The sequence below is a fragment of the Clarias gariepinus genome, chromosome 18 (assembly GCF_024256425.1).
Source record: "Clarias gariepinus isolate MV-2021 ecotype Netherlands chromosome 18, CGAR_prim_01v2, whole genome shotgun sequence".
NCBI classification, from domain to species: Eukaryota; Metazoa; Chordata; class Actinopteri; order Siluriformes; family Clariidae; genus Clarias; species Clarias gariepinus.
Genome location: NC_071117.1, coordinates 5,893,538 through 5,907,649, shown reverse-complemented (window position 1 = coordinate 5,907,649; position 14,112 = coordinate 5,893,538). Strand labels below are relative to the sequence as shown.

The 14,112-nt window shown below is 37.6% G+C and overlaps 1 protein-coding gene across 1 annotated transcript in view; it reads left to right on the top strand.

The window, feature by feature from the left end:
* The window catches only part of LOC128506999 (carcinoembryonic antigen-related cell adhesion molecule 5-like), a 198,163-nt gene that overhangs the window by 83,182 nt on the left and 100,869 nt on the right, over window positions 1-14,112 (top strand). The window contains exons 9-11 of the mRNA XM_053477614.1: window positions 5,626-5,883; window positions 6,895-7,109; window positions 7,194-7,218. Coding sequence (XP_053333589.1) covers window positions 5,626-5,883; window positions 6,895-7,109; window positions 7,194-7,218 — 498 coding nt within the window. The remainder of the gene's footprint in view (window positions 1-5,625; window positions 5,884-6,894; window positions 7,110-7,193; window positions 7,219-14,112) is intronic.

Genomic DNA, 14,112 nt, shown 5'->3' with positions numbered 1-14,112 from the left:
CATGTTCACAAACACAAATTACATTTAAACTGTTGTCTGAACACAGACAGACATTAATACTAGAATATACAGTTACAGTATTAGTTTAAACCTGGTGTGTTGATTCTAGGTGTTACACAGAGACTGAAAACAGGCCGAGAGCTACGGAGCCATTATACCACAAGCAACACATTAGACAATATATTCTATAGCTTAAACTATGTACTTAATTACAATTATCCAACAAAAAAAACCATAAAATGTACCTTATGCCGATGAAAATAAAATAATAACACTTTGGTTATTATTGGGGGACACTGTCCCATGCTAACAGGCTAGCTTTGCCCTCAAAAGTCTCCCAATTATCTATAAACCCCACATTATTTTCGGAGCACCACCTAGACATCCATGCTGTGGGCTATGTCGCCACGTCTCATTGGGATGGGGCCAGAGCATTTTACTTTTTCGGACATCGTCTTCGCTAATTTAAACACCTCTGTAAGGTTATTCTTGCTAACCTCTGACTGACGAAGGCGTATATCATTAGCTCCAGCATGTACCACTCACTATCTTAGAAAACCTGTGCTGTCCTAGAGCCCTAAGACTACCTGTTATACTAGGTAGTTATACTGTAACTGTAAACTTTAAGCAGATTTTTTACAACAGCACTTAGTTGACCGAGTACATACGTTAGTGGGTCTTTGGATAATAATTGTCTCTGATCTGAGCATGAATGACACTGTAGCATTTACAAGAGGGTAGTGGTACAAATAGACTGTATCATGAATGTTTGGTGTCCAAGCCGATGCTAGTGGCTTTTCCAAACTGCATATGCTGTAACTGTCTTCTGCCTGGGTATTGTACTCCCAAGATCCTCTACGTTCTGCAGTATAGCTTATAGATACCATAAAAAATAAAATAAGTTAAAATATTCTCTGTGCTGCAGCATTAGTAAGCTACTGGCATGTGTTTGGCGACACCAGCATTTTTAGCATTCTTAGGAGGAACTATCCATTGTTGTGTAAATGTTCTGATTATATTAACACTTAGCACCTGTACAGGCTAATAACCTGCATGTGGATATCATTCTGTAGCCCTTGTCCCTACAAAATGATTAAGCTTATTGGCTCTCCTTATTATAAATTAATGTTTATAATTAATATATGGCTGTAAGCCCATGGTTCTCAAAGTGTGTGGCGCCCCACTAGTGGGGAATACAGACATGACAGGTAGGGCGCAATGAACGGGAGGGAATTAGTGGAAAATAATAGGAAAGTACCTATTATAATTCATGCTTTTCTTTATTGATTTATTTAATCTTTATTTTCTTTATCGGACACTCGAAACTAAATAATGACACACAAAGAAATAGATTATTAATACAAATAAATTAAAATAACATCAGAGAAAAAGTGGAACCATAGTGCGACAATAACGGTTTAACGTCGGCATGTTAATTCCAGAGGAACAATATATAAGGAAACATTCGGTATTATATATGTCATTTAATTTATTCCAATGTGTATGCTGATGTTTCTGTATTTTTGTTAAACATTAATATTTTATCAGGCAGTACTAGTCTGGCATTTCTAGTTTCCAGTGTGGCAACAAAGTTGCTTTTGATCCTTCAGGCGCTGAACAGAAGGGAAGATCAAGATCGTTCTACGCTTTTTGTTGCTGTGCGGCATTTTGCGATGATCCCTAAATCATTCGTTGCGCCGTAGAGAATAATGGTGTTTATGCTTTTAAACATGTATAATGTAAGGCGGATGGAGCTTAAAGACAATGTAGAGAGGAAATATATCTGGGTATCTTATTCGCGGGTTTATTTACGCAGCTGTTGAATTCGGAGATGCGAATATTAAACTAACTTTACCGCGGACACAAACAGGTGTTATGCGCTAAAATGCCCCCCTGCCACGGATTGCCCCCCCCCCCCTACATAATCTCTATCAAATATTATATTAGGACATACATCTAAAGGTTTATTATTATCGAATATATTATTACTATTATAATTAACCCTAGGCACGTGCAATTTCTATATTTTATTCTTGATTCAATACCATTAATTGTGGCTCATTAGCTGAGGAACAAGCAGGAAAGGTTATATTCGGGTTCTTACACAGTAGAGCAGCAGGAACAGCAGACTGACTGAGACCATCAGGGTCAGAGTCAGTGTTTGCTTAGAAAACCAAAATGACACATAATAAACCTTAAATGTACTCTGACAAAAAGATGCAAACCAAATTAATCACATACTGTAGCTTGTGTGCACACACTCACAGTCATATGTCACAGCTGTTCTGTACAGACTTTTTTGCACTACAAATAAAGCATATGAATGAGATAGACTGATGCAAGTCAGGCGTGAACAAATAAAAAATGATTTTTTTGCAGATTTTATTTTTTAACACTATGTGTATTTTACTAACATAAATTAGTTTGTGATGTAATAAATTAGATTTGATTAGTTTAACCTAAACACAACATTTTTATCATTACTAATTCTTGTTTAACTCACAAATTTCACTTGAGTGGGAATTCTGTTCTTATTTGAAATACATTGATACATTAGTATTTGATAGAATTTACAACATAATACACAACGTTATGCACAACATAATCTCTGATTGCCACAAAGTAGTCAAGTTCTTGTGGCCTTTGTTGTCAATGCTATTACAGAGAAATATACTGAACATAAATATAAACGCAACACTTTTGTTTTTGCTCCTATTTTTAATGAGATGAACTCAAAGATCTGAAACGTTTTCTACATAAACAAAATAACCATATCTCTCAAATATTGTTCACAAATCTGTCAAAATCCGTTACGATGAAGAACTGGAGTCAAGTCGAGACCCCAATGAGGACGACGAGCATGCAGATGAGCTTCCCTGAGACGGTTTCTGACAGTTTGTGCAGAAATTCTTTGGTTATGCACTCCGATTGTTTCAGCAGCTGTCTGAGTGGCTGGTCTCAGATGATCATGGAGGTGAACATGCTGAATGTGGAGGTCCTGGGCTGGTGTGGTTACACGTCATTTGCGGTTGTGAGGCTGGTTGGATGTACTGCCAAATCCTCTGAAACACCTTTGGAGACGGCTTATGGTAGAGAAATGAACATTCAATTCACGAGCAACAGCTCTGGTGGACATTCCTGCTGTCAGCATGCCAATTGCACGCTCCCTCAAAACTTGCGACATCTGTGGCATTGTGCTGTGTGATTCAACTGAACCTTTCAAAGTGGCCTTTTACAGGTGGCCAGTCTAAGGCACACCTGTGCAATAATCATGCTGTCTAATCAGCATCTTGATATGGCACACCTGTGAGGTGGGATGGATTATCTCGGCAAAGGAGAAGTGCTCACTATCACAGATTTTGACAGATTTGTGAACAATATTTGAGAGATATGGTTATTTTGTTTATGTAGAAAATGTTTCAGATCTTTGAGTTCATCTCATAAAAAATGGGAGCAAAAACAAAAGTGTTGCGTTTATATTTTTGTTCAGTATATGTGCATTATAGATTACAATATATAGAAATCCCTACCAAAGTCTTCACTGATTTCTGATTGGACTGCAAGCATTGAATAAGTAGGGATATCATCAATTATCCCAACTGACGTTTCCCAGTGTTCGAATCATATGATGAAATTTCCTCAGAATACTTCAGAAAAGATGAAACCTGCAGAAAAAAAAGTTGTGTTCACACCATGACTTTTATAAGAAAATTGGTATGTTAATATTAACATATGAAATTGAGCATTACAGCCTCTCACACTTACTCCCTTTGTGTGTGTGTGTGTGTGAGAGAGAGAGAGAAAGAAAGAGGGAGAGAGAGAGAGAGAGAGAGAGAGAGAGAGAGAGAGAGACAGTCTTCCCCTATGCACCCAGTACAATTTAAAGGCATGTGTTTAATATAATAAATGCAGAGAGTTGAAAATATATCACTACATGACATTGGCACAATTTTTAAAATACATTATACATACTTGCATTTACACAATGTAATTACACCAATAAATGAACTAGGAAAGATCATGCTTTCACTGCATAAAGTTACAAGAGCTTTTGGCTTAGAATTAATTATTTTTAATAAACATTTACATAATCCCAAATTCAATTGGGTATATGTTACTTTATTTTTAATCTTGGTGAATCCCAACTTATGTTCAAGAAGAAAACAAAATTTATAAAATGACCACAAGTGTGAATTTACATCCCTGTCTATACATTATAATGTATTCATAATCGCACTCCCCCTTATCTATCAGAGCTCATGCAGTTCCATGCACCCTGTTTCGCACCTATATAAATTGAAGGCGTTATTATTATTATTATTATTATTATTATTATTATTATTATTATGTTTCAGGAGCTCTTTGGAGTGGAAATTACAGCAAAGAGAATCTCTGTGCATTAAAAGGATCTACAGTCTTTATCAATGGCTCATACACACACCCAAAAGCTCTTACACCGACAAATATGTTTTGGTTAATAAACCCATTTCCTGGTAAAGAGACTGATCTGGCTAATGAAGCAGGTTACTCAGGCAGAGTGGAGTATTTAGAAGACTTCTCCCTCAGACTGAGTAACGTGAAGGAAACAGATGGAAATGAATATTACCTCAGAACCAGAACAAACGGAACAATTCAACATCGTGTTAGTCTCACTGTAACAGGTAATTAATGTCATCTTATTTTTTTTATATTACTTTTAAGACCTGTTTTTAGATACAGCAGTGAGTGTCAGAACCTTATACCAGATTAATTAGCTCCTCAGATTAACAATCAATTTTAAGCAATGAAACAAAGTGTTATGTTGGTACAAATATAATATTATACTGGATGTATGTATTGTACACATTGCAGACAGTTTTTAGAAACTAATGGACACAGGAACGATCCTCAGAATTATATATAAGTGTGATAAAGTTGGTGCATGTTATTAAATGTGAGCTGCACATGTGTGTAATTACAAGTCTCAAGTCTAAAAATGTGTTGAAGGTCTACTCTAAACTTTACTGTCATAATTTTAAGTCAGGGTTTTATGAGGTATTAACTTTTTTATGACGAATTAAAAAGATTTAAAGGTCTATCTATCAATTTTTTTATTTATCTGTCTGTCCATCTGTCCTTCTGTCCATCTGTCTCTCTCACATATACACAGACACACATTGACTAAAAACTATGTAGGACTGATAGAGGGAAATGAGATGGAAGATGGAAGTAGATGTAATGTGTCTCTCTGTGTTTAAGATCTTCAGGTGATCGCTCCTGCAGAAGTGACAGAGGGACAATCAGCCGTTCTGACCTGTAAAACCACCTGCAGTCTGACTGATCCAACATTCATCTGGTACAAAACCAGCCGTGATTTAACCACAAACACCATCAAGAGCAATGAAGTCCGCCTGCAGTCGGTCAGCAGTGAGGATGCAGGCAATTATAGCTGTGCTGTAAGAGGATATGAACATCTCCCCTCTCCTGCTCACACACTCAGAGTCAGATGTGAGATTTATTTATTTTACTTTTATATATTGTATGACTATGAAGATCATTAATTAATTTATATTCATTGATAAATATTGACTTTAATGCTTAAACTACACAATCTGCTTTCTGCACGTTCATCGTGGAACTTTTTAGATCCACCAAAAATAGTTTTAGTGTACATCAGTCCCTCTGGTGAGATAGTGGAGGGCAGTTCAGTGACTCTGACCTGCAGCAGTGATGCTAACCCACCTGTGGAGATCTACACCTGGTTTAAGGGGAGGAAATCAGTAGGAAATGAAGAGACCTACACCATCTCCGACATCAGCTCTGAGGACAGTGGAGAGTACAAGTGCAAGTGCAGTAATGAAGTCGGACATCAGGAGTCCAGCAGTGTAACTCTGAATGTTCTGTGTAAGTTAAATCTTATAATAAGGGGGTAAATGTCACAGATTTATTTTCGTGTTACACTCCTGGCTTATTTTAATTCACCAAAAGGACATCACCATCTACAAAAAACAAAATGTTTTGCTTGTAAATGTAAAACAAACTCAACTTATATATTCCTTATTTAAACATAATGTGTTCTGGTCATTTGTGGCTCACACTCATAATGTTCCTGGTCTCTTTTAAACGAAGCATTTTATTTCATTATAAAGCCACAATAATACATATGTTACACCAAATGTTTTATTAGATCTTTTTTAATCAACTTCAACTCTTGCGAACATGTTTTAAACTTGTATTTGCTGTGTACAGTATTTCCTGCAGGTACTCATTTACCTGAGCTTATACAGTACCACCCGTTTTGTTAGGGGGAAAAATTATAAAGATATTATTTTTGGTTATAACAAATACTAAGATGAAACCTATTTTCTTGTCTATCACAGAGTACTTCACTGAAATGTTTACCAAAGTCACTTTTTGGAAACAAGTAAAAACGTTTAAACTGTGCTACAAAATAACAACTTTTGTGTTCCCGTTCAAAACTGATTTATTTATTGAAAATAAAAGCACAAATGTACAAAGGGAAAACTTAACTATACACACATAAGTAACACATAAGTAAGAGAAGGAAATACCTACATCATCTCCAATTTCAGCTCTGAACACAGTGTAGAGTACAACTTCAGGACTAACGTCGGACATCAGAACTCCAGTAATGTAACTCTAAATGTTCTGTATAAGTCCAACCTGAAGATTTCATCACTCCATACTGTATATCTGTTAAAACCATTTTAAATACATTTTAAAATATTATCTTCCTTGCCCTGTGATGGATTGGCACCTCGTCTAGGGTGTACTGTACCCTGCCTCTTGCGCTAAGTCCCCTGGGATAGTCTACGGGACTCCCTTAACCCTGTACGTAGGATAAATTGGTATAGACGATGACATTAGTGGGTGTTATCTTCCTGTCTGTTTTAGATCCTCCAAAGAATGTGTCAGTGGCCATGCACCCTGCTGGTGAGGACAATTTAGTGACTCTTAAATGTAGCAGTGATGCTAACCCTCCTGCAGAGATCTACACCTGGTTTAACGTGAAAGAATCCTCAGCTGTAGGATCTGGACCGAGTTACAAAGTTCTACAGAGTGGACAGTACTACTGCGAGGCTCAGAATAAACACGGCTTCAAGAGATCAGCTGTAGTGTCCGTCACTTTAAAGGGTGAGAGCGATAATTATTCAGACCTGCTTGTATTATACTGTACACTATGCACTGTGGAGGAAGTTTTAAACAAAAATCACCTGTGTGTGTGTGTGTGTGTGTGTGTGTCTGCAATCAGGTGGTTCTGTGGTTGCATACGTGTTTGTTGGTTTTGGACTTTTTGGGCTTGCAGCTTTTCTCTCTGCATTCTTCTGGCTAAGGTGAGAATATTTGTTCTGATAAATTTATTACTAAATATTCTGAAGATGCTTATGATGGATAAATATTTGACCTTGTGTGAGCAGATACAAGAGACAGAAGAAGCAAACTGATGATGATATCTATCAGGTAATTTATTACAGAAATGTTCATTAGGTGTGTTCTGTGTCCATAATAAACTCTTACACTCCATTCCTTCTCCCTGCAGAACGCTGGACCAAGTGCTAAAGAGGACACGTACGCAGCTCTCGACCGTACAGGCCAGACATCTGAAGATGTGTATCACACACTTGCAGTATGTGTGTGTGTGTGTGTGTGTGTGTGTGTGTGTGTGTGCAAACGAATCATCATTTGGTATTGTATCATTGTAAATATATTTTAAGGTATAATCTCTTTCCCTTTGAAACAGACGTCTCATCCCAGTCCTGATGCTGACACGTCTTCTGAGTACTACAATTTAGAAGTGAGTTTACAGCTTTTAAACTTAAGTAGCTGAGCAATACCTACCTACAGTAGTAATAACTGATTGAAATGAATATCCATTTTGCAGTCAGTAATAAAATAAGCGTGAACATCTGAGTGTGTGTGTGTGTGTGTGTGTGTGTGTGTGATGCTAACATATTCTGCTTTAACATGCATTTCTGATTTTTTTTTTCAGACCGTAAAAAACTTCATGAAAAAATGAATAGAAAGAGGGGGAATGGGATAAAGCAGAGTCTTTGCAAAGAGCCAGCCAGCTTACATTATTTATATTTATGATGTATTACTTTTATCAAAACTGCAAACTGTACATCAGTATCATAGAATTAAGCAGTCAATGTGCCTATGTTGCTATCTTGCTCATTTAAATTACTGAAGGCATGTTTTATTTACTGTTGACAGAGTTTGTCTGTTTGTCTAATATCATACTGTATGTGAACTGACGGTTGAGGAGACCTTCATGATTTCCATCCTGAGTTGGGGTAGCATTATGTTTCTTTTCTTTTCTTCCTAAAGGCACTTAGACTCCAGGGCCCGTATTTACAAACTTCTTAAAATTCTCTCAAAGAGCTCCTATCTTAACCTAAAAAGGCCTAGCAGGGAGTCTTCTCAAAACAAAGAGTAAGGAAAGTACCAAAACCTTTACATTAGTGAGGTAAAGAGTGAATAGAATAGGAATCATCCATACCATTGCTAGGAATGACTCAGCAATTCAAGGACCGTGATTGCTTAGTAAAAATTAACCTCTGACCTCTGCAAAGGTTTTTAAAAAACACTCTGTGAAAAAAGAATATATGATAATAGAATAGATAGTAACATATATAAAGAAAATGTATAATCATGACTACAGTCTACTTTATGCAACGTTTCGTGTTATAGGCTAAATATAATATAATAATATAAGATAATTAAACAGCTAAATGTTAAAAATGTGTCTACTTTTGAAACAACAAATTTCCACACAGTAGTTACTGTAGTTAGGTTAATAACTCTTATAGAGTTTTCCTTTTCTGTAAGGAAAAGTGCACACACACACCCTTGATGCTCAAGCTTTCCCCAACTCTAACATCACCCCACCACCCAACAAGTAGAGACACCCGGCCTGCCACTTCCTACCCTTTTATCAGGAAAGAAATCTACTACAACCATCTGTGCAGCCTGTGGACCAGCACAAAGTAAAACAGCTAAAATGTAAGATACCAAGTGAATGGTATTCTTCATGTTGGCATCCTTCATGCCATTGACCCATTGGGGAGGTTAGAAATAGAGGCTAAAAGGGCACCCAGAAAGTAATACCTGAGTGTGAGGATCCTTTACTTGATGGCCAAGCCCTTCATTTAATTAGTATTTTAATTTCTTTCTCTCATCTTGACGTGTGGCAAATGTATACAGTACCACCCACCACTACCAACAACTACTGAAACAAACTATCCCATAGCCCCCTGTCCAATGCATCAGCCCTAAAGACAAAAAGGAGAGGAAAGTCAAGAATAAGGAACAGTAGGCCCCCTTAGAAAACCATTTTAATCTAGCTAAAGCCCATTCAAATGGCTTTGTCCACTGGACTGGATTTTGTGCCGCTTTCTAGTGAGGTCATTCAGTGGGCTTGTGATGTACAAAAAAACTAGGATTAAATCTTCTGGTATAGGGAGGCTGTCCCCCCTGTTTAGCTCCTTGACAGACAAGAATGAAAGGGAAAATTAACAAAACAGTAGTGAGACCAGCAATGGTATTTGGTTTAGAGATGTTGTCACTGACAAAAAGACAGGAAGCAGATCTGAATATGGTAGAGCTTATGATGCTGCAATTTGCAATAACAGTGACAAGTGGACAGGATTAGGAAAGAGTATATTAGAGGCATAGTGCAGGTAGGACATTTTGGAGATAAAGTTAGAGAGGCCAGAATAAGATGGTTTGAACATCTTAAAGCTGCCAGGCAGGATAAGAAGAGGAAGGCCCAAGATAAGGTTAATGGATGTGGCAAGGGAAGACATGCAAGGGGTTTGGAGTGACAAAGGAAAATCTGGTAGACAGAATTAGATGCATACAAATGAAGAAGAGCAAGGTCCAACCCCTAACCCCCTGTATGAAAACCTCTACCGGGATCAGCTGGGAAAAAAAAATGCAGTATATATTACTTTATTGAAGGTCCACAGGTGCTATTAATTGATGCATGTCTCGATCACAATCATGTATAGATTATATGCCTTACATTCAAATTGCTTAGATGATGTGCTGGTAATTCATCATTTGTTCAAACTCAGGCATGGTTTTGTGCTCCCTCTAGTGCTTATTATTGGATTGCATGTTATTAATGCAGAGGTCTTCATGTTGCTTGTTGCCTAAATAGAGCTAATGTAATGCCTTTTTCTTGAAGTTTGAAACCATATTGCATAACTTGATTTATTGTTTTTAGATGATTGCTAGGTGACAGATGTACGTTTTTGAGTTGTTTCTGTAAAAAAAAAAAACGTGTAGACAGAGTTAGCATTTTGCTTATTAACGGTGGACTGTTTATCTATGAATATTCCTGTTGTTTAGGTTTAAACGCTTCATGAAAATCCAGTTGGTGATTGTTTTTTTTTATATAAATATTTTAATAAACATTGTTTCTCTTCTCTCTCAACATCTGTTTACCTTGTCGAGGTGAAAGGCATCTGATTGGCCCCAAATTTATTCCGCAGCAGGACTTAAAGATATTTACTGTACTAGAGCAAAAAAAAATAGAGAGCGAGAGAGAGTTTGTTGGTATTACATTAATCAGATAACTTAGCAAACTGAACTGGTAATATTTACAATCCAGCAAAAAATGCTTTTAAATTAAATAGATAAATATTACCATAATTTTAACATATTTTATAAATAATTATTGTTAATGACAATGTATTATTCTTATTATCCGTCTTCTTCTTCTTATTATTATTATTATTAACATTACCCCTGCTGTAGTTTTCATAGTATGTGGTACTGACAAGCAGCCTGCATCCTTTGATCAAAGTAAGCATGGCGGATCATAAGACACTAGCAGTTCACTTAGCGTGAGACCATTTTATATGTCAAAAGTAGTATTTTAAAATCAATGCAAAATTGGTTTTGCATTGATTTTATGATATAGTGTGGATAAAGGGTGATGTGTTCGTATATTCTGGTTTTAGTGAGGACTCTCACTGCTGAATTCTGAACTAACTGAAACTTGTTTATGCACCTACTTGAACAACCAGACAGTAAGGCGTTAAAATAGTCCAACCTAGAGGTAATAAAAGCATGGAAAAAGTTTTCTGCATCATTTAGTGACATTATATTCTATATCTTAGCAATATTTTTGAGATGAGAGTGTATTATTGTAGATAATATTACCAGGAGATGTTGCTATCCTTGTAATATTATCTAAATGAACTTCAAATAAAAAAACTGGAAGCTATAATCACACCAAGGTTTTTTATTGTTGCACTCAATAGGACAGTAAGGCCATCTAAATTTATAGTGTAATCAGAAATCTTGCTTCGAGCTGCATCTGGTCCTATGACTAGAACTTTTGTCTATTTTTAACTGTTTTATTTTTGTTGTGATTGTTTTTTATTTCATTTTATGATTCTTTTATTTTCTTTTGTGTGAAGCACTTTAAATTACCACTGTGTCACGATTCGGTTGTATCGGGCTGTTGGGACGCCGTGGGCTTACAAAGGGCAGGCATAGATGCAGAGGGTTCTTTTCAAAAATAAAGAGTTTTTATTGACAAAACAAACTAATAACATGAAACTAAACAAACAAAACACTGGCTCTGGACAACATCATACTGAGGTATTTATAAATCAAATCACATGGGGATACAAGAAAACCCTTAACACTTCACATTTACCTAGAGTGGGGACAGAGACTCTCACAGTCAGGCTCTAATACCTGAAACATACACACACCCTCGCTCTGTGTTGTGACACAGGCTCAGTTACAAACAGGCTCTAATACCTGAGACATACACACACTCTCCTCTGTGTTGAGACACAGGCTTGATTACCCACAGGCTCTAATACCTGGGACATACACACACTCTCCTCTGTGTTGTGACACAGGCTGGATTAGTCACAGGCTCTAATACCTGGGACATACACACACTCTCCTCTGTGTTGTGACACAGGCTTGATTACCCACAGGCTCTAATACCTGGGACATACACACACTCACTCTAGGCTAGACATTTTTCCCTCATAGGGCTGTGATCAAGGCTTAAAACACATCTTGTATACACGTAATCCAGGCTCTTGCTGGTGGAATAAAACCTTGTCTGCTACTACGAGAGCCACACACACACGACCCACGCTCCTATGAGCGGCACACACACGACCCACGCTCCTATGAGCGGCACACACACACGCTCCTATGAGCGGCACACACACACGCTCCTATGAGCGGCACACACACGACCCTCGCTCCTATGAGCGGCACACACACGACCTACGCTCCTATGAGCGGCACACACACGACCTACGCTCCTATGAGCGGCACACACACGACCTACGCTCCTATGAGCGGCACACACACGACCCACGCTCCTACCTACCTCTAAGAGCCATACACACACATCCACACACACCACCGGACTCGTAGAGCAGACCCAGGCTTTAGAGCTTAGATTAAACACATGAAAAACTTTCAAAGAAACAGGGGAAAGACACGAAATACCTACAGACGAAATAACTAGGACTGACTGAAAACAAAAGGACACCAGTCACCTAATTAACACACACAAACAGCAAACCAAAAAATACAATTAATCACATTTAACTTAAACATGCACTCAGAGCCAGTTCAACTCAAAAACTGAATTCAAACTAAATAAAACAAAAGCCCACTACACATTATTAATGCTCGACCCAGTTTCCCAGAACTAACAGCTTTTTATAATGTCCCTAATGAGCCACCTCGGTTCAGGTGAACTTCGTCAACACCTGACCGAGGTGCCTTCTGGAAAACTGGGTCTTCTAACAAAACTACATACAAAAAAACAAACAGCCACAGTGCCCTCTAGGGGCAGTCTCTTACACACTGTGTATAAAATGTGCTATATAAATAAACTTGCTTTGCCAACTTGCCTTGTCAGGATTAAGCAAAAAGAAGTTATTTAAAATGCAGGCTTTTACGTCCTTCACACATCTTTCAAATTTATTAAACTGCTTTTTTTGTTCATCTCTTTATGCTGACACATATAACTGTGTGCCATCAGCATAATAATGAAAACTAATACCATGCTTAAGAATTATGTGGCTCAGAAGAAGGCATGTAAGGAAAAAAAAAAACAGTGGGCATAAAAATGAACCCTGTGGAACACCAAACTTTACTTGAAAACAGGCAGAATAGTCACCGTTTAAATCTACAAACTGATAATGATCAGTCAAATAGGATCTGAGCCTAGAGCCCTAATTCCTACAAAATTTTCCAATCTGTGAAGAAGAATATTATGATCGATGGTGTAAAAAGCTGCACTTAGGTCGAGTAACACAACCCTGATCAGAGGCCAATAGGATTTAATTTACTACTTTATCAAGTGTTGTCTCTGTGCTGTGGTGAGGCCTATCTTTTCCAGGGCCCGGTTTTTCTTACAATCATAATTGAATGACAAACAGCTGACAACTACACGGTTTTGGGCAGGGGCCGTAAGTGCGGTTCATTATGATTCAGGAAACGTAGTCACAGCGCAAAAACTCGCGGTGAATCATGATGAACCCTACGTACAGCCACTGCGCGAAACTGCGTAGGTGAGATAGGTGTACTGAGCATTACAACCACGCAGAAAAATAAATGGATGCGGGGTTTGAAACTCACAAGTTTATTTTCTCATTTAACTAAATCAAATTTCATTATAAAAGAGAAAAGTCCATCCAGTCATGGATGATGGCTAATAATCAATTAAACAAAAAGCAGCGAGCAGCTGGACATCGGGACATGGAGTGTAAGTACGACGCGTTGACCTGGCAAGCCAGGTCTGAGCAGGTCAAGAAGCTCCATGATCTGTTGCTTTGGATGGCAAAACTTATTTTTTTAAATAGCCACCTTAGGCAAAATATAAAAAGGGCTGAAGTTTAGCCTAAAGGAAAAATGTACATGAACCACACGGCTCCGCGGACGTCGCTGTCTTCAGTTTAACATAACTGTTTTGCTGTTTTGCTCCCAAATTGTTTGCTATCTGTTTAATATTAAAAGTGATCGCCAATTTAAATGCATTAGTCACATTATGAAATAGGCTATATAAAAGTCACTCTATTAGTTCTGATATCAATACAACTTTGATAATATGCCATAATG